Source organism: Nomascus leucogenys, chromosome 22a (assembly GCF_006542625.1).
Source record: "Nomascus leucogenys isolate Asia chromosome 22a, Asia_NLE_v1, whole genome shotgun sequence".
Taxonomy (NCBI): domain Eukaryota; kingdom Metazoa; phylum Chordata; class Mammalia; order Primates; family Hylobatidae; genus Nomascus; species Nomascus leucogenys.
This window is the reverse complement of record NC_044402.1, coordinates 115562407-115589094: the sequence shown is the minus strand read 5'-3', so window position 1 is coordinate 115589094 and position 26688 is coordinate 115562407. Positions and strand designations below refer to the sequence as shown.

The 26688-nt window shown below is 37.7% G+C and overlaps 1 protein-coding gene across 1 annotated transcript in view; it reads left to right on the top strand.

The window, feature by feature from the left end:
• ABCA12 (ATP binding cassette subfamily A member 12) overlaps positions 1–26688 on the top strand; it is a 216674-nt gene that overhangs the window by 66404 nt on the left and 123582 nt on the right. Inside the window, exons 3-5 of the mRNA XM_030802777.1 lie at positions 14524–14677; positions 24128–24219; positions 26185–26282. Of these exons, the coding sequence (XP_030658637.1) occupies positions 14524–14677; positions 24128–24219; positions 26185–26282 (344 nt within the window). The remainder of the gene's footprint in view (positions 1–14523; positions 14678–24127; positions 24220–26184; positions 26283–26688) is intronic.

Genomic DNA, 26688 nt, shown 5'->3' with positions numbered 1-26688 from the left:
TTATCTCTGCAAATGAAGCACTCGAAGACTTTTTCCCATCCTTCGGTTTTTCTTCATATCATTAGGCTAAAAGAATAAAAGCCATCTGCCTGCCTGAGACACAGAAGGGGCTACTGAAGTTTCACTAAATATGCATAAAAAAGGACAAGAGGGAAGAGGCAAAATATACCATGTTACCTAGATCATGTGCTGATTCACATCCCACTTTCTTTTAATTTTTGGACCCGTGGGTAGGATTTAATTTTATTATTGCCTTAGAGAAGTCTAATCTTGGGAGTTTCAAACTAGGAAAAGAGGAGTAATTGCCTGAAAGGTATTGTATTAATTTAGATCTAATTCTTAGGTATAATGGCCCAAAATAAAGACGGAGTGACTAGGATTTGTTTTGCTCTGCTATGAACCTTGTGTTTTTTTCCTATTTCTCATTATTCTCACTAAGGGGAGAAACGGTTATAGTTTTCTTGCCCACCAACAGTATCTCCACATTATGGACATAGAAGATGTTCAATAGCCATGTTTGGATTGAATGAATGAATGAATGAATGAGTAATGATTCTCCATTGTGGGTGTAGACACACAGATTGGATCAATATCTACACAGGAATAAACAACAAAGGGGATACTTATCAACTAGGACTGCATAAGAGCTGGGACTTTTAAGATTCAAAATGAATTTGAAGGCAACATTACCCGAAATGTGAAAGAGTAACAAGAATTCTATGGTAGCATCCATACAGTAAAATCATATGAAACTATTAGATCAGTATTCTCTCAAGGAAGACAAAGGCTAAACACAATGCTACATGATCTCAAGTTACTTTGCTCTACCAAGTGGCAGACTGCTGGCCTGAGTTTGCCAATGAAAGCTGTAGGAGTCAAGGGGAATAAATAGGATTGTTTTCCCTGGCTATCATTTTTAAAAATCTTAAGAAACTGCAGAATACGACTGAACCACTAATAAAGCGGTATCATTTACTATTAATTGTGAGAATATCTTTCAAGAGCTGCCATCTGGCTAATGGCTAACTTGTTTTTTAAAAATGTGAGAAGAGAGATCTTGGGAATTCACATTAGGAGTTGAGCAAATTTTACCTTTCACAGGAAAAAGCAATGACTGCACAGGCAGCAAACATGGTATTGTTTTAATAAATTAGGTTGTGTCTTTCTAATCTGTGGAAATTCCTTGAAAGGATTGACTGAATATTTGTGGTTAGGAACATCTAGTGCTTTACATTTTTTGTGTGTGATCTTCCCACAAGGCTATGAACAACTGTTGCATTAAGTAATTTGAGGTATAATTTAATAATAGATAAAAGGTCCGATCTCAGATTCCAAAAACCAGCGGAGATGGGCAAATATGTAAAATGAGGGCACAGCATTCATTGAACAGTGAGTTGACTTTTAGAAACCTAGAGACAATTTAAAAACATACTTGTTAATAATTCAGAAGCAATACAAATAAATGGCACATGTTTGCCAACAACCAGAAGTTTGAAGGATTATGAGAGACTCTTGAAGGACTAAATTTAGCTCGGTAATGGAGCAAACACAATAGCAGATGATTCTCAGTGGAGAGAAGATAGAGGTAATATATAATGGAACAGTTTGGAGTTATGCATTTAATGAGCTCTGAATTAGCTCTACCCCTCAGGAAGAGAAATCCCAGCTAGTATCATAATAAACAGGGCAAGGAGGACAGTGCGTAAAAAAATAAAACCTAGGTAAATGAGTTACCCACAAAATTGATAAAACCAAAGAATGGAATTTATCAACTCAGAGAGCATTGTTATAAAGCTATTCTTGAACTGGCTTGTAGGTAAGCTTACGTTGTAATGAGCCGTCTCTGGTACTTTGTAACTAAACCTAGTTATGGTCGAATGCAATTCCAATACATCATTATTAAGAAAATTGTGAAATATTTCAAACACATTGGCAAGCACAGAAATAACAGACCTTCATGTATCTACTGCCCAACTTTATCAGACTCTAATATTTTGATGTCATATTTGTCTCAGCATCGGTGTTATCATTTAAAAGAAATCAAACATTAAATGTACCTTGGAGGCCCCTGTGTAAACCAAGTAGGTTCCATTTTCTCCCTCCCTTCCTGCCTTCTTCCTTCTGTTCCTGAAGGAAACCATTATCACTAATTCAGTGTGTAAAATTCTTATGCTTGTTTTATATTTTTTACTATATGTTTATTTACTTGACTACATCACATAGTATTATTTTTCAAGTGTCTAAATGTTATGTAAATGGCATCCCACTCGCACATCCTTTTGCATTAAGCTTTTTGGGCTCAACATAATGTTTTGCTCAGCACTGTGCTGTATAGTTTATCTCCATTGATTTAGGCAGCTTGAGTTTATTCACTTTGACCCATGTACTCCATGCATAAATATATCACAATCTATTTGTCCATGGTCTTTTGATGAACACTTTCAATTTATTACCATAATGGATATTCTTTTATATGTCTCCTTTTGCACATGTGTGTGTTTTTCTAGAGTACCCCTCTAGACTTAGGCACACTTTAAACTTTGTCAAATGTGGCCAAATGCTTTCCATACTAGCTTTACCAATTTGCTTTTCCCCACCATGGGATGAGAGTTCCCATTCCTCCATATCCTCTCAACACTTTGTTTTAAACTTTTGCCAATCTGATAGATGTAAAACGGAATCTCTTGGTTTTCCTGTGTATTTTTCTGAAGTGTTTTCTTTTCAGAAAAAAAAGAACTTTTTCTTAAAAAAAAAACCAGAAATACTAATTGCTACGTTAAAATATTTTTAAAGATAAATTTTAACTGTACAGCGTGGGAACATACCACCAGGGAATTTTTCTCTGCTGTTTTTCCCTTTAATGAGACAGTAAGTTTGATGAAAAATGGATCTGCAAAGAGGGAGGGAGAAGGCCAGTAACATGTTGTGGGATACAAAGCAAGCCACGGGTCACATAAATTGTCTCTTTGCGATTGGCAGAGGTCTTGGCAAGGAAATCTTTGGTTGAGGAAAAAAGTCAAGTCTGACGAGAAGATGGGGTTTTGCTACCTGTCAGCAGTGCTGCTGGAAAGAAAAGGTTGTGACACACATTTTCCACTGGTGGGCTGTCACAAGTATCATTTGTAAATAGGTGGAATATGAATACCAAAGACCTAAATATTACACAAACTGTTAAGGAGTGATAGGATCTGGAACCAGACTTCGAGCTTCCCGAGTGAATAGACCATCTGTTGAATTAAAGAAGTGACTAAGCTTCTGCCTTGATGAGGTCTATTTTTTTTTCCATACAGTGATCCCAGCAATAAATTTCACTGGCTTTTAGTTTTACACCATAGCACACAAAATTCACTGTGATAATAACTGAGTCAGATTTCCAAGTGAAAAGATAGTTGTTAGTAACATACCTCTATTGGGGTAATTACTAAATTTTTTTTCTCCATTTCATTACTTTTAATGGGTTCTCAAAATTACATTTTGATTTCCAAACATAATCTTCATTTTAAGTGCTTAATACTGGAACATGCTCATCTCCTTTTATAGGGGATTCTTCTACTTGGGACAGTTGTGATGGATGGATGGCCCAGATTTTTTTTTCCTGCATAAGTGAGGAAATTGACTCAAGATACAGGGTTATGGTTGCACAATAAATCATTTGCAAAGCTAGGATTAAGAGGATGCTTTTTGACTCTTGCTCCTGTCTGAACCTTCACTCACTAGAGTACTTCCTGAAAATTTTGCCAGTATATAGTTCCGGGCAATAACTCATAAGTTAGCTCAGGTTACTAGAAGGGCAAAGATTTGGGGAAGAAGTTGAAAAGGACATTTTCTCCGATTAACCCCTAACAACTTTACACTATTTTCACTATCTTTCTTGATATTCTGTACACTCGTATCATGATGATGGTGGCCCAAATTGGCAGTGACCCCTTTAGAAGTGGCGAAGGGAGAACATTACTCAAGTTTCCCCCTCTTTGCCTGCAAGTGGCAAACACCTCCGTCTCCCTCCTGCTAAGAATTGGCCACTAGAATAATGCATCACTTTCACTGAAGCTCCCATGCATTGGTGGTGGGGGGTAAATACACTCTCACATCTGACTCACTAAAGTGAAGCCCTGTAGTGCCTGACAAGTGTGATTTCTCTCTGTATAGTAAAAGCTGTATCTATCCCAGTACATTTATTTATTTATTTATTTTTATTTTTTGAGACAGAGTCTCACTCTGTTGCCCAGGCTTGAGTACAGTGGCATGATCTTGGCTCACTGCAACCCCCGCCTCCTGGGTTCAAGTGATTCTCCTGCCTCAGCCTCCCAAGTAGCTGGGACTACAGGCGCATACCACTACACCCAGCTAATTTTTGTATTTTTGGTAGAGATGGGGTTTTACCATGTTGACCAGGATGTTCTCGATCTCCTGACCTCATGATCTGCCCACCTTGGCCTCCTAAAGTGCTGGGATTAACAGGCATGAGCCTCCATGCTTGGCCTATTTATTTATTTATTTTTTTATTTTATGGACACTGTGAACTCGGTAAATGATCACATTTCTGTATTTCTTTGACACCCAGATCCAAATTTGTGGCCAACCTCTATCAATATACACAGACCTGTGGCCCATATTATTGTATTGGCTTTATTTTTTCCTATCCTTGTTTGTTCTCTTCTGAGTCCCTCATTATTTTTCCCCATTATAGAGTGTGTACTTTAATAAGCCTCCTCAAATCCTTCTAGAATGAAACTCCCTTCTCCAGGCAATGTCTGAGATAGGTTTTGCTGAGGGACTGCCACAAACAGTAATGCACAAACACTAAGGTGCTTGCTGAATTACCATCTGTAAGCCATATTAGCAAGGTGACAGTTTACAAATAAGTTTTAGTACATTAAGACTTGAAACCGAAATATTTTCTCATGTAAGAAGTTTCTTCCTGAGAGGGGGAGAAACAACTTTTCAATTCCAGGCATCCTTTCAGCTGGGAATATGTGAGATCATGGATTAAGGCTCTGTCTTCCAAAGTGTGCCCCATGGAATATTCATTCCCAGGATATTATCCAATGCTACCCTAAAAAACAGGAAGAAAAATTTAAAGAAGGAAAGGAAAACATGTTCTGTAATCAGATCGTGGAAATCTGGAATTAACCAAGGTTATTCAGGTTTTTTACTGAAAAACTTTTCAGAGTCTTTAATAGGCAAATTTATTCTGGCTTTCCCAGAAGGGGAGATACAGTTTAGTTTCCTAAACTCATTTGGCCCCAGAGTCTGGTTTAGAGAAATCTTTGATGCTTCCCCATTCTACTCCTCCAAACCCCAACATCACATTGGAGATCATAGTAACAGGAGAGGAATTAAATCCTCAACTCGTTCTCTCAGTGCAGGCTTTGTGAGTTAACTCCTAGATGCCTAGGTGATCAGCAACACAGTTAACTATCAGCACAGCACTTCCCTCCTCAATCAGAACAGATGCAGTGGCGCTGCAGGAAGTACCACTCCCCCAGTGTACCATTCCTCCAGGGTACCCCTCCTTTCCTGGATGCTAAGTGGTGTTGCTGGATCTGTGGAAAGGGAGAATATCTCAGGGGACGGGCTGCAACTGATGGGGCTCAGCATAGTGGCTGTTTACCCACCAGCACCGGCCTTTCTGATATGACCAATCAGCACAGTCATACCCAGTGTTGAGTACCCAAGTTAATTCAGACCTGCCCAGAGGCTAAAAACCATCTCCTGGTTAGCTGCATCTAAGGAGAATTAGGAGGCTAAATTTTACAGGGAGAATGTCCTACAACGAAATGAGATTCTAGGGGTCTATTTAAAAAAAATTTAATTTATATTTAGAGGGTAAAAATAGTTGCCAGGATTCTATTTGCAAATGGCCATAGCAGGGAGATTTTTTAAAATGCAATTGTGAATTTTTGTTACTAAAAGACAAGTTTCAGAAAAGCAAAATGTCAGTTACTGTAAGGTTTATCTAACAAGACTAATAAACCCTACTCACCCCAGATGAGCCATAGAACTCAACATTCCTTGTTTCTTTTCTTTCTTTCTTTTTTTTTGGAGACAGAGTCTTGCTCTGTCACCCAGTCTGGAGTGCAATGGCGTGATCTCAGCTCACTGCAACCTCTGCCTCCCGGGTTCAAGCAGTTCTCCTGCCTCAGCTTCCCAAGTAGCTGGGGTTACAGGTGCCTGCCACCACGCCCAGCTAATTTTTGTATTTTTAGTAGAGACAGGGTTTCACCATGTTGGCCAGGCTGGTCTCGAACTCCTGACCTCGTGATCCACCCACCTTGGCCTCCCAAAGTGCTGGGATTACAGGCGTGAGCCACCGAACCTGGCCAAGAGCTCAACATTCCTTGTTAAGTGGAAATGTTTTGAAAGTATGAGTGAGATTTTTATTTTTAAACTTCCCCCAGATTCAGTCCACAAGGGAGTTTATTATCTGCCATGTATTTGTTACTGTTATATCTCCCAGCCTTGAATCAAAACATTTTGTTTAAAATTTAAAGAGACCAGGCCATGATCTTTGGAACCCATCACCCAGCAGGGTCTCCTTAACCTTCAGAAAAGAAGGAGCTACATTTTGGTCTGGACATGCAGGAAGGTGGGGTTATGGAGTCTTCTGGGCTGACCATCAATTCAAGTGTACACTAAAGGGTCAAAGAGATAACATCCAAAGAGACGGCAAGGTCCTGAGTCCAGACTGCCTTCTAAAAACTCTGCTTCCCTTAAAAAATAATAATAGCAATAAGCCAACAATATAAAGAAGGCAGAGATCTTTCCCCAATGCCTCTTGCCTATAGTTTCATAGCCAGAGTCTCAAGGTATGAAAAGTGTCCCTATGTCCTATCCATAGGGACACTTTTTGTACCTTTCAAAATCCGTCTGGCTGTGGTACTTGGCAGCAGCTACGAGGGATGCAGAGGATGTCAGAAAGATCCCGACATTGTAGGACACCCACCCAAATGACCCAAGGTTTGTTCTTGTTCCTTGTGGCTGTAGCAATTGAACATATTCAGGTGTCAATATTTTGAGTACAGGACCTCCTTAATCACTGCTTTCAGGATTAGGCATCTTGCCTCAGCCCTCATTACCACCTACAGTCTACCTTTTTGCCAATGGATTTGAACTTGGAAAAGAATCTGTGCTATGAAGCAAGACTTGCCTGGGGAGAAGGAGGGAGAATGTATCATGGCACCACACCCACTGAGCACACAGTAATTTAAACACTACACCGGTTGATACAGGTACATATTATGAATTACTAGGAAGAGAAGTGCATCATGCAACACTCCAAACCATTCACTGGCTCAAGGCACGAGCCGGGAGACCAGGTCGAGCAGGGAAGCCACAGCCAGCAAGTGGAAAATAAGATGAATGATGCAAGAGGAGCCCGATGAGCAATGGCAACTCATGGTTCCATGGGGCCTTGTGTCTTCAATGCTTATAGTACCTTACACAAGCATTGCCTAATTGATCTTCCCTGTGCCCTGTGAGATGGCAAAATCCCAAAAAAAATTCAATTTGGGAGGTGTGGAAATAGAGTCCTAGGTTAATTTACCCCCTGGTGATTCAGTGATTCAACAGCAAAACTAGAAGTGTACCTGTTTTTCAAATTCTCAGTCTCTTTCCTCCTCTAAGATTCTGAAGCTTAGCTGAACATGTTGTTTTCATTACTGTAATCTATCATATAGTTCTAGATCCATCTCTGGCATTTTATTATTTATGTTAGTTTATTATTAATTATTTATTTGGACTTTGACAAAATTGCTTGATTTCTCGGAGGTTATCTACAAAATGGGCATAAACCCTCAACCTGCCTATCTTGCAGAATTGTCATGGAGCTTGTATGAAATGATGTTTGTTAAATTCCTTCAAAACCATGAAGATTTATTTCTTATTTTATTTTATTTTATTTTATTTTATTTTTATTTGAGACAGGATCTCACTCTGTTGCCCAGGCTGGAGTGTTGTGGCATGATCACGGTTCACTGCAGCCTTGAACGCCTGAGCTCAAGCAATCCTCCTACCTCAGCCTCTGGAGTAGGTGGGACTGCAGGCCCATACCACCATGCCGAGATAGTTTGTGGGTTTTTTTGAGTGTGTATTTTTTGTAGAAACAGGGTTTCACCATGTTGCCCAGGCTTTGTCTTGAACTGCTGGGCTTAAACAATCCATCCTTCTTGGCATCCCAAAGTGCGAGAGTATAGGTGTGAGGCCTTGCTCCTAGCTGAAGGTTTATTTTTTAACCAATGTCTTTTGTTTGTTTTCAAATATACACTTTTTAGTACACAATATTTCTGGCAGTTCAGGAAAACAAATGATTTCTATATGCATTTTACTTAATAAAACTGTGATGACCTTGTAAACCAGATTCACATACTCTCTGTCTTTTTCTCTCTTTCCATAATAACCCAGAGTAATATTTTTTAACTGTTAAGATGAACAAGTTTTTAAAAAATATAATGATGAACCCTACTTAACACCTTTCTTGGTGCCAAGCACACAATACCTGCCCAGTAAATATTATTGAATAGATGGCGAATGGATTCACTTTGTGGATAATAAATCCAGAGGTTGACATTTATGGATGTCAATGTGTGTTAGTCAGATTTTCAGAAAAACCAATAACGAAAGGCCCTACAACAATAAATATTATTGATTTTATTAATCAATTAAATCTATTTTGCAAGGCATGTGAATATAATGCAATATTATCCCTTGAACTTACTATAACATTGGGATACAATTTGAATCTTTGTCCTACAAACGATAAACATAACGATGTATATTAGGTTAGAGTCTTGAGTCGTGCAGTCTTCCTCGGATACCCCCAGGGGTTCCTACAGCCATGCATTTATTCACATATTTAATAATTGTTTACAATGTGTAAAGCATTGTGCTAAGAACTGTGTAAGGTTTTTTCTTTCTTTTAAATAGCTTATTTTTTTATCCAGTCTCTTAAAAAGATGCAATTTTACTAGGTTAGGGTCTCTATTTGCAGGTTCGAAGTCATATTGGTTTTTAGCCCTAGGCTAAAGTCACTCTAGGCTACATAGTTGTAGAAACCCTCATTCCAAGGGACTGGAATCAGGAAGAGCTGGTGTATTTGATTTTATCTGAAGGTGGGTGGTGGACAGGACACCTCCCCTCAGTAAGTAGACTGATCCCTCAAATGAAAGGTGCATGCGAAGGAGAACAGGAACAGATCTACAGGCTCCTGCTATAATGTTACGAACTACTTTGAAAGGCCAAGTTTATATCATTTACAATTTAACTTGTCTTTTCGAATGTAATCGAGAACAAAACGTGCTTGAAAACTACAAGAAGATTAAAAAAAACTTTAATAAATTATTACAAATATGCTTCTAAGATTCATTTCCTTTCCTATGTTTTGAAAATTCACATTTAGGTATTTGATTGTTTACGGGTGATATTTTTGATATGCTTCTCTCATTCTGTACTCTTGTTATGGTGTTAAGTCCCTGTCGTGGTGCTTGACAAGGAGATATTATTTGCATGATCAGAAGGCCTGACACTTATTCTGCCACTGTGACCCTGTATCCAAAGAAATTAGGAAAAATATAATGCTCTCAAATGAGTAACTCCATATATTTTTTAAAAAGTCAGAATTTTACTTCCAAAATGTATCATTCTATTCTTCACTGGGGTAAAGACTAAATAAATGCCTTTCACCTGGAAATAAAAAAATACTGACTAGGTTGTCTTCTGACCTGTTTTGAGAAAAACAGAATGAAACAGTGGAAAGCCTCTGATTCTACCATTGCTATAATATGTACAAATGTCACCAAGGCAGCCTACAGAATATTTCCAGAGCCTAATGATTTCAAATGAAAGTAGCTTCATTCCTGAAAAGACCATGGCATAACTTTCTGCAATAATAAAATAGATAGAAAATAGCACTTCTCTAGACAGTACCAATGAGCAATGTGCTCCTGAATTTATTACGGAAGTGAGTCAAAATTCTTCTATGGTGGTGAAAAAGACAAAGTAAAGGAAGACATTGAGAGACAACTGCATTCTCGGCTGCATCAATGAATACAGAGAGGGGAGCAGGGAGGAAAGGCAGCATCAGGAGAAAAAGGGAAAAGAAGAGTTGGAAATTGAATGAAAAGAGGAAGTCGTGAGTGAAAAGGAAAGAAGAAGACATTAAGAAATAGAGGAAAAAGAATTAAGTCGATTAGATGCAACGAGGGAAGAGGAAAAGAAGGATGTGGGAGAAAGTGAAAACAGGAAGTGAACAAGGCAGGAGAAGGAGGGAGATGCCTGTAAGAAAGGCTATCCTCGCAGGAGTCAGCAAACTACAGCCCGTGGGCCAATTCCAGCCTATTGCCATAAATAAAGTTTTACTGGAATACAACCAGGCTCATTGAGGCACCCATTGTCTATGGCTGCTTTCATACTCTAATTGCAAAATTCAGTAATTGTAATGGAGACAGTATGGCCCACAAGCTTAAAAATATTTACTGATTCTCATGAAAAGCTTTGTAGTCTAATCCAGTGATTCCCAAACTTCACTGTGCATCAGAATTACCTAGAGAGCTTATTAAAACACAGATTGATGAACCCACCCCCGGAGTTTCTGATTAAGGAGATCTGGGGTGGGATCTGAAATTTTTATTTCTAATAAGTTCCCAGGTGACACTGATATTGTTGGTCCAAGGATCAAACTTGGACAACCATCACTCTAATCTTTACATTCTGTCACATTGACAGTGTTCGGAATAGAGTCTTTTGCGAGGAAAGGAAAAGGAAAATCAAAATTGATCTCCCTTTGAGGTAAACATTACATATATCCACTGATACCACAATTGTTTACAAAGCATACATTTAAAAAATTCTTAGAACTGATTCTTTTTGTAATTCTAGTTTCATTCTTACAGCAATGAAAAATGAATCTGATTTACTTTAAAGCTGAGTTAATTGGTGGTTTGTTCCCAAAATTGTTTCATAGTTTGGTTTGATTCAACTCCTTGAAATAATGTGGATTGTGTCAGTGTTATGACTGGACAGTGTCAATGAGGTAGACTGTATCCATTCAATGAGAATGACCTCTCTCCACCCATGGGTGGCTGGTTGCTCACTGCCTTTGCCTGGGGCCCCTGAGAAACTAAGCCATAACCAGCTTTGGATTTTGCCAACCAACACATACCTCACCCTACTCCCAGATGATGCTGACATCTTCTGAATTCGACCCTATGAAATCGGCAGATTCTTCAATAGCTTTTCTCCTGGAGATGGGCATGAATGTTATCCTGGGATAAGACTTTCGGGAATCATGGTACCATGGACTTTATCCTGCTTAAACACTCTGTCTCAAAACCCTGCCTGAGATTTTTTTTTTATTATTATTTTTACTTGTATGGGGCTGCCATGGTTTGCACAATCATGATCTTCCTTTACTTGTGTCCTTAAATTTGTGCTTTGGCTGGGAACATAGACACTCAATTATTAGCCTTAATTTTGCAATTCCTATGCTTGCTGCGTGGAAGTTTTGTGAAAGAGAGAGAGAGGCTTCTCTTTTTTCTTTATCCTAGCACTGGGGAACTTAATGGGGAATGTAATTTCAGAACTGAAAGTGCCAGAAACACCTTCAAGGATAGAATGGGCTCAAGTTAAAATTAGCAGCTCTTTAAAATGTGTAACAGTTTGATTCCGCCATTGCTCTTTTTATTTGTATACATGACAGATGGGAAGAGAATGGGAAAAATATCATTTTTTTACAAGAAAGCTACAGGAAATTTAATTCTATTTAATTCAGACATCACTTCTAGAGGATTTCCAGAATTTATGAAAAGTTGATGTATATGAGAAAGTATATTATAGATGTCAAGGAAGGATGAATAACATAAGTAAATGTTACATGCCTAGCACAGTACATGGGATACAGTAGATACTTAATAAATCACTGTTGTTATTGTTGTTGCAACAGGCACCCTTACAGTGATGAGGGTATAGGTCTTGATTAAAAGATTATGGCAAGACAAATAATGCAAGCCATCCATACTCTGCATGGCACCCTGTTAGCTGAAACTTGTGCATGCCTGAATCAATTCCTCATTTGCACGATCCCATGTAACATGTTAAAAATCCATTATCAAAAAACTGTGCAAAGCATAGACTGTCTATACTTTCAACACCATGGGAGTTTATTTTTAAAGAAACTCTGTGATGAATTTTCCTATAAATTAGGTTTGTCCTCTGTAGATATCATACCAAAGAATGTTGTGGGTTAAATTCCTTCAAATTCCTCTCAAATCATTTGCAATTTGTAATGAATGCCAGGAAAGGTAATTTGATGTCACTGAAAGCTCTTTTTTCCATGACATCTTTTTCCTTCTTTCTCTTTCTTTGTATTGCAACATGGCTTTTCTTGAGTGTCTCATTTTTTCAGTACTGCCTGACTCAGCCACACCATCACGCTGATAAGTGGCATAGAGCAGAGGGGTCATCTGGTCATCTCTTTCTGTTGCCCTTCCATCTATCTTCCATTCAAATCAGCCACTGCATGTGTTTGAGAGAGATAGGAATAAGCTCATTTGCAGTCCCACACCCTGAGTTGAGAGGCTACAGCGGAGATCTGTGTAACAGAGTGGATTACCATGAATGGTGAACCTCCACTGCAGACTTTAAAAGGTCTTGCCATATACAGTTTACTGTGGTAAAATTTTGTTTCAGAGGGATGACATGAAAAGCTAACAGGCAGTTTAGCAGCTACTCTCTATTTTATTCAGGGAATTGCATACAATGAAAGCAGTGGTGGGAATTATTATTGGTTCACTGCAATTTTCACTTAGGTTTAACATTAGGAGAGGCACTAATCTCTCTGGTGTCAAAGAGGGTCCACGTGGAAGGAACTAGTGAATAGTTTGGTGGGCTTCAGTTCTCTCCAATTTCTTCCGAGTTTTCAAATCCTTCATTCATACTGGTATTAATTTCTAAACTATTTTTTCTAAAGTTACTGTGATAAATTACCCTAAATGGAGTGTCTTAAAACAACACAAACTTATTATTTTACAGTTCTGGAGGTCAGAAGTCCAGAATTTGGTCTCAGCGAGCTAAAATCCAAGATGTCAGCAGGGCTGCATTCCTTCTGGACCCTCTAGAGGAAAAGCTGTCTTCTAGATTGTTCTAGTTAGAAGTTCTAGAGGCTCCCCACATTCCTTGACTTACAGCTTTTTCCGCCATCTTTAAGGTCAACAGTAGAGCATTCTCCAATCTCTATTTTTCCCTCTTTGCTTTTCTTCTGGCAAGCTTTCATATTTTCCCTTCTTTATTTTTCCCCCCAGCTCTTTCTTTATATAGACCTATATTTAAGTTACTGGAATCAAATACCTATTTATGCTTTCTACTGGTAGATTAATGCATGGCCATGTTGCTCTTACCATTCTCTCTTTCTTTTTTTTTTCACTTTTCTCCTTTCTCTTTAAAATGAAAACAGACCTGTACTGGCACTCTTTTTTTTTTTTTTTTTTTTTTTTTTTAACACATCCATAAGGAGATGCAAGTTTTGCTTTTTAGCCTTAATTTTCCTAAACTTGCCTTTTTTGAAAGTTCATTGTCTGCGTATTCCCGCAAAGGAAGAAATCTAATGTTTTCATACCAAACCTAATTGTGAAAAGATGTGTGTTTCCCAGCTTGCCTATTGTCATGACTCGTGTGTATGCCATCATCGTATTTTATAAAGGAAATGTTAAAGTTTACAAAATCCCTTACTATTAAAATTACTCTTTTGTATGACTTTAATTTTGGAGAAAATTTGCATTTTCATTCATACCGTTCTCTATTGGTTTTTAAATAGGAAAAAGAAGTTGTGTATATAGGATAATTAAAATGTTAAATTTTAAAGAGACCAAAAATAGCTCCTGGGTTCTGGAAGAATGGCTGCATTTATACCTACTTTGATTACAAAAGAAGACATGTAAATTGTGATAACACACAGTTAATATACAGTCAAAAGGAAGAAAATGAAATGAAGTACACTAACCAGGAAAAAAGCCATCAATCAAATTTTGGTGATGCAATCTTTTGGATTTTTTAGTATACGTGTGTGTGTGCGTGTGTGTATTAAAAGATTAGAACTCTTCTGTTCATACTGTTTTCTGATCTGTTCTTTTAAACTAACAATGTGTTATAAACACTTTTTGTATTAATTGACAACATTTGTATTGGCTGCTTTGTGTTTTATCATGTGGATACGCTGTGATTTATTTTTAAAACATTCTGGCAAACATTCTTGCAACTACCTGTAAGTATTTCCTTAGAATAAATCCCAGGAAGGGAATTCATGGGGTAACCAGGCATTTTTAGCATATCCGGAAAAGGGAAGTTAAACATAACACCCTCCAAGACTGCTCCTACTCAGTGGTGAGTGTTAGTTGAAGAGTTGGGGCTCGGCTGGGGGACCCGGACAGTGGTAATCCAGGAGGTAACTTCACAAAGCAGAGTTACTGCATTTATTTTGTTTCCTAGGCAAATGTGCCATAGTGACGTAATGACTGTTTTTTTTAATTTTAGGTTACCTCGCACCTCGAAACCTTCCTAGTACTGGATTCTTCCCGTTCCTGCAGACCCTACTCTGTGACACAGACTCTAAATGCAAAGACACACCCTATGGCCCACAAGATCTGCTTCGTAGGAAAGGAATTGATGATGCACTATTTAAAGACAGGTGGGGGCACTTCTCAAGTTTGTTCAATTGTTCTGAGAGATCAAATCTTGTTTCCTTCTGAGATAGCCAGGAAGCCATGCAAGCTTAGATACACGATTTTGTTTTCTATGTCTATAAATGTGATGATCTAAATATGAAATAACAAAGTAGGTACAAACTGGAATAACTGTGTTTATGTGAGATTGAGTACAATCTAGTTTGGGTGAATGTCTCAAATTTGCTTTATAAGATGGGTGACTAAGGTAGGCCTCCTTTACATCCCTCAAAGATTCTCTATCCAACCTTAAATTATCAGTGACACATTGCCTGAGACTCATCACAAGCATGAGATGTCATAGGTGTAAGATAAGCATCAGGGCCATCATCCTGGAAGAATCACGTACTGGTACTACCATGTGTGATACTTTGAGATACAATAAAAACCAGGAAGTGCAAAAAAGGAAATTAAGGGTCCTGAAATTCAAAGTAATAAAGTTAAAAGTATACGTAATTGAATGGCAACCTTTAAATGAGGTTAATGCGTGTTCTGCTTTATGGTGTGAGGAGCAGTTGAAGAATGAATAGGGAATCTAAGCCATTAACAACCTGACCATTTACAACTTCAATTTTCCTTCCTGGGATTCTAAACCTAAAAAGACTTCCAGAAGCCTATCTGTCTTCAGAACTGAAAACAATATTGTAATCTTGAATCAACCATGAGCTAATTCTGTTAGAGGTATTTTTTTAGTATCTCTCAAGAAAATATTATATTTATCTATAATTATAGATATTTGGTTGCCAAACTTTAATACTAAATTCCTTAGCCTGTAGCACAATTTCTCCTTTAATAACATTCTCATTATTTTGGTCGTCAAATAATATAGGTGATACTTTAAGAGTGCAACTGCAACCCGTTTAGCAAAAAATATAAACATGTTAAGAATTGTCATGAGACACAACTTGGGACCCCTAATTGTTGGGTTGCTGATTCACACTGATTTTGTTGTTTCAATAATTAGCCTTGATGCGTAAAACAATCTGATGTTCATTCATTCATTTATTAATCTATTTAAAAAATATATTAATAGACTGAGAGGCTTCTATGTGCCAGGCACCATTCTAGGCACTGGGATACAGAGGTGAATAAAACAGTTTCTCTATCCTTTTGTTACTTGCATTCTAAAGGAAGGGAAAGCAACAGCATGATCAAATAAATAAATAGTGTAATTAAATAATAATGAGTGTGCTAGTGAGAAAATAAAGCAGGTTAACAGGTAGAAATTATAAAGTAGGGATTTAATAGAGTGTCAAAAGAAGGCCTCTGCTAGAAGTGACATTTCAGTAGAGACCAACAAGGACAAGGAAAAATCAGCAACAGCATATGAATATCTGGAAGAGAGTGTTGCATGCCGAGAAACAGCAAATGATCCTGAGGTGGGGGACAAACCCAACCATTTAGAAGAGCAAAAAGTCAGCTAACATGGTTGCAACATGGCAAGGGATGAGGAAAGGGATTGGGATACGTAGAAAAGGAACCTCAGAGACCAGAGCATGCAGAATCGATCATGAAAGAAAAGGTAAGGGGATTCGCATTGTGTGTTCAGTATAAGGAGAAGCCATCTGAAAGTTTTGAGTGGGGAGATGACATGATACATTGTCTATGAGAATGGCACAGTTCTAGGCATATACAAGCATGACCTCAATGAGCACCAGTGTGTAATTCTGTAAGAAGACCACAGCCAGCTAGTGTCTATTCCCTCTTGTATAGTCAGTGCAAAGGTGGGATGGAAGAAGAATGGCATTCCTTCTTGTTCCAATGTTGATGGTCTCTATGTTTGTCACTAAGTGAGTGATGAATTAGCAATAATGTATGCTGATGTTCTAGCAGGGGAGGGAAAACATTAAATCAATAACAATAATAGGAGATAGTACAATGAAGAGTGCCAGAGGGAAGCTGAAGCAAGACACCCTCTATACTTAAAGCAGAAAGAGAGCTTTCAGCTGGGGTAATCAGGTAAATCTTCACAAAGAGGTTTACTTGAGACAGATATTTTGTGAACCAGGCATTAGAGGAGCTGTGAGAAAAATTAATATCCATCATTTACAAACTGGATTACCATTTTACAAAGAATTATAAGGGACATAATTAACAGTATCTAAGAAGTAGATAACTATAGTTCCCTCTAAAGAAGTATTTGTCTATCTAATATTATAGACAACCAAATTCATGGGGTTGCATGAGATGAGACACTGAGTTGGTTTTGGAAGTAGGATTAAAGTCCAGGTTTATTTTATCATCTGTTGATTATTCTTTAGATGACTGATCATGTCTGCTTTACTTAATTTTAGTTTTGCCTCCAGGTAGTTTATCTAGCTCAAGTTGTATACTGCTGTATATTCACTATTTTCTCTAAACTACTAAGTAATTGGAGTTTAATTTATAAAATTATGTACAATAATAAAGTTGCATTAATGATATTTCCCATCATGCTATTAACTTTCATGCTTTATATAGCTGTGCAATGAAACTGGCATATATTTTACTGGATAAACAATTCCACTAAAATTGCTTCCCTTTAGTGAAGGAAGATTCACCAGCATAGACTCATTAGGAAACAAAACAGTCTTCCTTTTCTGTTCTATAAGTGAGGGGGAAAAAATGCCACCTTTGGTCTCATCAAAAGAGGCCTGCCATGTTTCTTTTAATAGAATGCTCTTCTGAAAGACATGATCACACTGCAGTCACTACTTGTTGGCCAGTCGCCAAGTGTTTTGATGTGATTTTGCGTCTGGCACCAGCTTTCTGTTATTAAATTCATACATCTCTAAGCATTAGCTTCAGGATGAGATGTTTAAAAAAAAAATCCAACACTGTACACAGCATCGACTCCAACTAGCTGTCTGAAAAAAGAAACAACTACGTTTATGGTTTTCTTGCTCATTTGCACAACAGATGATCCAACATCACAGATCTTACCCTTCTCTTTCCTCCTTACACTGCCTCTCAGAATCTATCAGCACAATGGGAGCCCCTGGCCGTGTGCCATTGCTCACACAGTTGGCGAATAGCAAAGATCATCCCCTAGAGCGCACAGGGTCATTATTTGGAGAAGGGATTCAGCTTTCCTGAGATCCTGGGGGCAATTGCCTCTGTGGATTTGCTCCCTATTTCTGTTGACACTCATTCATGGCCTGAAGCTTCTAAATTCGTACCTCTGCTCCTATTATATGGCTCCTGCAGAACTTGAAAAAATATTTAATCAGAGTTTAGTCGGGTCAAATTTTAAAGTGCCAAGGCTTTTGTTTAATATTGAAAAATATGGATGAGCTTAGAAACTGACCAAAAGATATTATTAGGAGTGTAAGATAACTGAAAGTAAAACAGGTGTTTGCCTTCATTTGGTTATATAGATGAGAAAGGATGTAGAGGTCTCTCCTTGTATTAATTTTAGATTAATTTATAACCATTTAGTAACCATTTTAGCTAAAATCAGTGTAAAAAGAAAGGACAATAAGAATTTAAGAGTTTTAAAACTTTCCTCTAGCTTGTGTTAGTATTACATTTTTGTTATTACATAGTTAAAATCACAAAGATAGATGAATTAAAACATAATTACATGTAATTTAAACAGAAACATTGATCACTATGAAATGAAATTGATAAAAGTGGTTAAAATTTTATTTATCAAAAAACAAAGTAGAAGAATGTCTTAATTATTATGTAAGCCCAACCATTCATTCAATAAGAACATAATGAATTCGTACAGCATGCGGGAGGCTATGCAAGTCACTGTAGATAGAGAAATGCATGAGGCATATGTCTTGCCCTATATAAACTTACAGTTCAAGTGGGAAAGAGAGACGGAGAGACAAGATAACAGGTAAACTGCTATATAACATGGTAAATGTAATGAATGTCTGTTTACGTCTCACTGTGCCCAGAATATTAGACAACAAATGGTGAATAGTTACACAGGTACCATAAGACATTGTTTCTGCCTGAGGAATATGGATCTTACTGGAGAGTGTATTAGTGAAGTGGAGATAGGTGTGGGTGGGCAGATGCCAGGAGAGTTCTTTCAGAGGCTTTTAAGAGTGTGGTCATTGAGAACAGATAGGGTGGTGGTTACCAGAATAGCGGAATGTATATTTGAGATAGGTCATGGAGAAAGAATGCCAGAATTCAGTGAAAGGGAAAAATAGAGGCACTTGCATAGTTGGCTTACAGGAATAGGCAGATAGCTTTGCTACTGACTGTGATGGAGAGATTACACGTTTCCTTGCAGTGTTGCCAAATTAATCTGCTTGTTTCATGGTTAGGTAGAACATAATCTGCACAGTGTCATCTGAGAGACACAGTGGTGGTATCTCCTTCTCCTCATATTCTATGTGTTCCTGATACATGTAGGATACCCCCTAATCTGCTCATAATAACAGCCCGACAAATTTTAGAAATGCATTAGTTAGCCTCTACTCACTATATACTATAACTAACTCCAAAGTCTTTCCTAAGAATATAAAAAACCCTAAGACACAGTAACATATTAAGTCATTTCTAAATCTTAATGTTTTAACTGATACGGATTGTTGGATTATAACTGGGCCACTTATAAGAGATACATGTTTTGAATGTGGACAGATATCCATAGCTAAAGTATGTATGACCCTTAGAGAATGAGGGTCAGGATGAAATATGAATAATTAAAACAGTTAAAATTTTCCTGTGGGTGACTTCTGTTTGGGATATCCAGGAAGGACAACTGCGTCAAATCACTGAGGGGGCCTCAAGACCATTACAGTGTCCTTAGTCCTTATTTGCAGTTAAAAGTTAATGACAAATGTCATCTGGAAGTGGGATCAGAACTAGACTTATAGCAAATCTCCTATGTTTCCAGGTGCCACTACATACCCATGTAATTGTAATTCTGGGGAAATGAGAAAAAATACATATACAAATTTAACTAACCCTTAGAGACAAAAAAGAATGTCAGAATTTTCTTTCCAGGATTTGCCATATGTCCCTTTCCTGATAGGGTTTCCTCTTATAAATAGATTATGCCATGGCACACAGTACCACTTATACAGGTAGTGATGTTTCCTACTCATAGGAAAAAGATACCCAGTAGAAGTACATGCATTTTACCATTAAGACGATATATATAAATGTGACATTTCCTGAACGTAACTATCGGTAGACATGTCTGAGAACAAGTAAAATCTATTCAGTGTTTAGCTTTTTTTTTTTTTCCCTCAGAATGATGGAATTCTTAAATCCAAAATGTTTCCCGTATTGGATTCCACTCCAAAATAGAGCCCTATAAATGTCACTGAGGCAGAATCTACATCTTCACCATCTTAGAGGAGAGGCCCTTAGCCATGCCCATCGTACCGTGCATGTGGCTGGGTCCAGTAAAAGTTAGTAAACTGATGCCATGGGCTACTTGGTGATTTGACCCAGGTTTTGTTGGTTCACCCAGAGGGTTGAATTTTCTGGAATCAGATGGGCCTATGTCCCGAATTCAGCGGACAGCTAAGTTTTGTGCAATACTTTCATATACTTCCCAGAGATATCCAGTATGAGATACAGGGTCTGAGACTTCCTTGGAGCTATTTAGAGTTCCTGAATAGGATTTTTCTCTCTCCTGATTTGATTTGGTCATGGGGACTGGAAATGGGGATGAGTTGAATAATTCCATTATCTGTCATTGTCTCGTACAGGGTTTCTCAACCTTGATTCTCAACTACTGATAACTGGGACCAGATAATTCTTTGTTGTGTTGTGCATTGTAGGATGTTCAGCAGCACCCCTAGCCTCTGCTCACTAGATGCCAGTGACACTCCATGCACAGTCGTGACAATCAAATATGTCTCCAGACATTGCCAAATGTCCCCTGGGGTAGGGGAATTATCCACACTTGAGAACCACTGGGCTAATAGAAGGCTGAAGGAAAAATTTTTCTGGTTGCAAGAGGCTTGCATTAAGGATGTGAGTAAGGATATTGCTCTGTAAGAAATACAAATGGGACTAACTCAGATTTAGGGGCCCTGTCATGTGTTCCAGTCGTCCTTTGCCCATGTCCTTACTTAGCTGTTCTCATGAATGTACCATAATCCCTGGTTTTCTTATTTTACTTGCCCATTATTTTACATATAATAAGAATGTAATCAATGTTGGTGAGTTAATGAATGAATATGGTAGGTACGATGTAAGATGATAACTTTGGGGCTGTGGCTGGGTGTTTCCTTTTCTAAGGATCCTTGCAGAATCAGATATGCAACAATGGAGAGCAGGCCACAGCCATTTAAAAAAAGATGCTTTAGCGGTAAGTTGTTCCAAGTAATGTTCTTCATGATCAAGTATCCAGTGCTTGTCATGTGCTAAACATCCTATGTGCCAACATAATACACTGTAGGCTTTTCTTAAGAACCTTACACTCTAAAAAGGGAGAAATTGGTAAACACTACTGGTGTAAACACTATCTATTTACAAAACTGGTAAACACTACTGGTAAACACTATTTATCTCATAAATAGATAAAGAAGGTACATAAACCCATAAAATGAGGAAGGGGTTATACAGCTCTGGGGGAGGGCCTGTGCCTCATTCCATATCACTAGTCAATACTTGTAGGTTCCAGATCTATAAAATAATGGAGTACATCCATTTGGTATCTGGAGCTTTTGAAGTTTCTAGGATTCTAAAGGGATTGCATCTAAAGTATGCGCCATCCATACTGATGGTGAAGGTTGCATCTTTGCAACATCTTCTTTTGTGAGTACTCTGACCAAGAGCTAATATTGATGAGTACCTATGATGACAGGACCCAGAGAGACTCTTGGTACACACACCTCACATCATACTCATAACAACCTTGGAAGGTAGGTGTTATTACTGCTAATTTGCTGATGAGGGAGACGATGGCTGAGATTTTTTAGGAAGAGAGAGCTGAAATTCCAAAGATATCTTCGAACTCTATAAAGTACTTTCTGCCACACCCCAACAATATGGTCTCTTTTTATTTAATCAGCCATCAGATCTTATGGTCCTATACTATGCTAGATATTGGGAATATAAAGATAAATAAGACATGGCAGCTTTTCCCAAAGATGTCACAGCTGAAATAGAAAAAGTGGTGGGAATAGGTACAGATAGATATGAAATAAGTGTGCACTAAGTGCTCGTGTGAAATAACAGGAAGGGTGCTATTTCTCAACCACTGTTCTAAGAAGCATGCAGTGCTTTGTCTATAAGCATGATCCTGCTCATTAGAAACTTCAGGGAATGCCATTAACTCAGTAAGACCAGCTACTTTCTTGCCCTCTTTAAGTAATTTAATAGGGAGTTAATAGAATTAATTACCTTTGTTTGGGGGGAAAGTAAGCTGTGTTTCAATTTACAGCATTAATTCATCTTTTTATGCACGTGCTCTATTGTACATTTATTTTGTGGTTTCCATTTTAAGAGTTTACAGAAAACAGTTTTGATGTGCGACGGGAGTAGACACATGCTGTCACACCACACCTTGTCAATGCAAAATGAAGCTGGAGAATATTTTCAGGAAGGGGAACAGCAAAGCACACATGATATCCAACTCTTGCTTCCAAAAAAAAGACACATTAAGGCTACATAAAAGGATGTGGGCAACCATGTCACACTGGGCACTTCCTGGTGAGAGAAAGGTGCTGTTAGAATGGGAGCTGCTGTGCGTCCTTGTCAGGAGCAGTCATTTTACTGTTGAGCAAGCTCAGAGCTGCAGAGCCAGCTGCTTGCTGAGAAGGGAATGAGTTTGTCTTTCCATGGTGTTTAAATGCTATTTGTAGGAGTAATTTTAGGTTTCTTATCTGAATGTGGGAAGATGAGGAAAGTGTCCTCTGTGGAGCAGATGCAGCTTTTGCTTCCCCAAGAGCACACTTGCTTAGTTTCCTATTGCCTCTTCTTTCTTTTTTTCCCACTTCCTCACCACCATTCATTATTCAGTCTATTTTCTCTTGCTCTTTCATTGCTCATTTTGATCTTTGTCATCCTCCCTTTCGTTTTTGTTGCTGTCGCTAGTCCTTCAATTTTTATGAAGGCAATTTTTGCTTGTGTTTTCAGAATGTGTTGATATTCAATAGTCCTCATAGGATTTCAAGCCAAACTAAAAAAATGTTGAGAAAAAGAAAAGTAAACTCGACCTTCTCAAACTTTCTAAAACTTCTTTTTGAGAAAAGGGAAAATGTTCAGGTCAGTTCTTGTTTTTACCTGAACAATTTTCCCATCACATAGTCAGCATAAGGAATGTAAAAAGATTTAGGGGCATACAGTCAGGGTCATGAATAATTCAAATATATATTAAGAATGCAGAACTTTTGGAGCAAAAAGTACATTTTATGGAGAATATTGGAAAAACACTAGGGAATGAAAACAAATATCACTTCTTTTTCTTTTTCCAATTATAAACACAAAGTACCCTGGAGCCAGGATTCAGATCTTGTTTCTAAAACAGAAGTCAAATTGAACCATGGTAGTAAGCAGAATTTCTTGCTTTTCTGTTATCTTTTTATAGCCATTGTTACGTACCTTAAGGTTTTTATAAATAACTACATAAAATTTACTGACTTTTTGGAATTCTAAAAATTATTTGCATCCTGGCATTTAGACTGATTTTATTTTTGAAACATACATACTTATTTTAGACACAAGCTTTTAGATACATCCAGTTTTCAAGAAAATGTGATCATCTCCATTTTAATAATAAACTAAAGAAAACGAATTTTTAGAAAAGAGGGGGTTACTAATTGTGGGAAGGCCCAGAAATGTTTTTTTCCAAAACCTAGTGTGATCATGTTGTACAGGGATTCCTGGCACTACAATGTAATTATTACTGCCTTGACACATTAAATGCAATGGAAAATTTATTTTAATGTTATTCCCTTTATACTTGGTGCCATCTGTGATGACATCAACCATAATTCCTGGCACATACTGGGTATTCAATAAATGTTTGGCCTTTCTCTTCCTCCTTGAATCTGTGTTGAAAATCTTTAAAAGGCCAACTATAATTTAACATGGAAAACTTATTTTTCTTTTAATATTGACAAATAAGCAGACCTTTGTTTCAGTCCCCAAAGCACTCTTGGATTCTCATTTATTTGGGACCTATCAACTTTTTAAAAGAAAAATATATATCATACATATTTTAAGTATTTATCTCTAATGTCTTTTAAAATGTCCTTTCTACAAGATTAAAGTAAAAATAACTATTTTAAACTTCATCTAGGCCATTTTCTCTGAATAAAAATATACTTTGTAGGAGACCTTATATATTCATTGGTGTGTGGTTAGGTGAATTCTTCCATTAAAATCCTGGGAACTATATTAAATATTTGAAAGTCCTCAGACAGCCCTGGAATCTGCCACATAATACATTGCTGTAACTAACTAAAATTAATGTGGGAGAAGTTACAGAGTTCTTGCTTTTTCTTCTCTAGTGAGATTCTGAGAAAGTCATCCAACCTGGATAAGGACAGCAATTTATCATTCCAGAGCACCCAAGTTCCAGAAAGAAGGCATGCATCACTAGGTAAGCTATTTTCTTCTGTAGAGTTTAGAACAAGCCTTATGGAACAGTAAAGGTCTAATCTTTGAAAGGTTTGTACTTTAAACTTTTCAAACAAAGATGGAATGCTTAGAATAGCCCTGAGAGATCTAAATGTTCCTCATGGTTGCCTGAGTATGGCGGTGCAATTATGCAAAGGTGTCGAGAATAATTAGAAATTAAGTTCTTATTGAAATATTCGATAGGAGCAAAAGCCTACATGTTGAGAATTGCACCATTTCCCACAACTGACTCTAGACTCTTTGGTTGTCTGCAATTAGATGATGCTGGGATGGGTTAGAAAGCCCATTAATAAAAATTATTGGAAAGAATCTCAGAGGTTTGTCCAGATTTTCCATTTTACAGATGAGAAATATGAGGCTCAACAAAGTTAAGTGCTGTATCTACAGCCATACAGCAGAGCTGGCATTAGAAGGACTTTCAGACCAGTACTCTTTCAGCTGTACACTTCTTCCTCACACTTAACGCTCAGTATCACAGTCTTCAGTGTGACTGTGGACTTGCTTCATATCTAGGCCAGTAGCTCTCAAATTTTCACGTGCAGAGACTCTTCCTGAGCTGCTCTCTTAAAACATGCGTCTCTGGGCCTTAGGCGCAAGTGATTCAATTGCAAGTGGACTTGAGAAACACTGATTAGAAGCCACATGTTAAAAAAAATGAATGCTCAAAACAGCACGACTGGCCAACATTCATTGACAAATATTCACTAAGTCCCTAATACTAAGCAGCCACTGTCTTAGGGGCTGGGGATATATTAGTGAACAAAACAAGATTCCTGTATGTTGAAATATGATTGGTGCTCTGGATAAAAAGGGAGATTCTTTAAATAGGACATGGGATATTTAAGACTTTATGATATTAAATAACATTCCAATGCAAGTTGATGGAGCAAGTAAAAAAAAAAAAGTCCTGTGTTAATGTAGTAGGAACATGGTGGTGAATGGTTTTGAGGAGTTAATGTTCTGTTATGAATGATCTGTGGGTGTTTGGCTGAGTAGGTTAAAGCACCATAGAAATAAGGTTATAATGTTATGGTCCAGTAAGTTTTGCTTTGCTTGGTAACCACAGATTATGTTTCTCACTCTGGCCAGTTATCTCACAAATAATTGCCATAGTCTGAAGGAATCAGATGGCAAATTCTTCAGCCCTGTGGGCACGAAAATAAAGCCTAGGCCCTACTGATGATGAGTCACTGGTATCATTGAATATTAAGATTCTTTGCTCTGAGGATGACGAAAGACTTCTGTATTACATTTACAAAAGTCAATATACTGGCTTAATGAACATCCATGTTGTAGATATGAATGTAGTCTTCTAGCTAATGCTCCAAACCCAGAAAACTCTGCCACATCATAAATAAATAATACTAGATGAAGATGCATTGGAAATTAGAGTATACTGTAGTCCAGACTAATTGCTTTATCCCATTTATTTGATCTAAAATGTCATTCAGAAACCACTTTTAGGAGAGAAGTTATGATTCTAAGCAGATTTCAGTGTCCCAATTGGATAATTAAAAGAAAAGACCATTATCACCAGATGTGCATTGGCAGATCCTTTGAACAGATGTTGGATATGATGGATCTGTGGAGCTAGTGTAGGCACCTCACATCCTCCAGGCCTGCACAGAAATGATTCGGTTTATTGGGCAATAATATTGGTGATGAAGTTTAATGTCACAGACTGGAATGAAAGCAAATGACATCTAAATGATTGGATAAAAAACAAGAACAGACCAAAGTCATCACAATTTTATATGAAAAGAAAAACTCATGGAATTTGCCATTTTTCCAGTATAAAACTTTCATTTGAGCACATCCTTGCTGTAGGGTATGTGAGGTCACAAGTGATATTTATGGATTCTCATGTGGTCCTGTGCATTTGTGTTTGTGTGTGTGGAATGCTAATCTGTTCCTTCTTTGATTACAGCCACAGTATTTCCCAGTCCAAGTTCTGATTTGGAAAGCCACAGAACATATACTTTCAATGGCAGTCAAGTGCTCACACAAATTCTTGGCTTGGAAAAGGTAACTTGATTCAGTTTTGTAATGGGTAGAGTGATTCAACATAGGCCTTTTAGGTTAATAGAAGGATCTCTCAAATAGCAAGATGTTGGGAGCACCTTTCCTATTTAGGGTAATATCTCAGGCAGCTTCTCTTCTTAGGAACCCTTCAATAAACAGCTTAATTTTAAGACATTCTCAATTCCTTAAGATCTTGAGTATTTATTTACTTCCCTGTTAAGTCCCTTAATTGAACTTAAAGTTTTCACTTAATAAGAAATTAGGGTGGCATTATATGTGATGTTTTAATCTTCTGAAGCAGGAAAGAAAAAAGACCAAATGAAGTTATAATGCTCTTTGAATTTGCTGCCTCATCCATGCTAATCAAGTCTTGGGAAAAATTAGAGCTAAGGAAAATATTGCCCCAAAG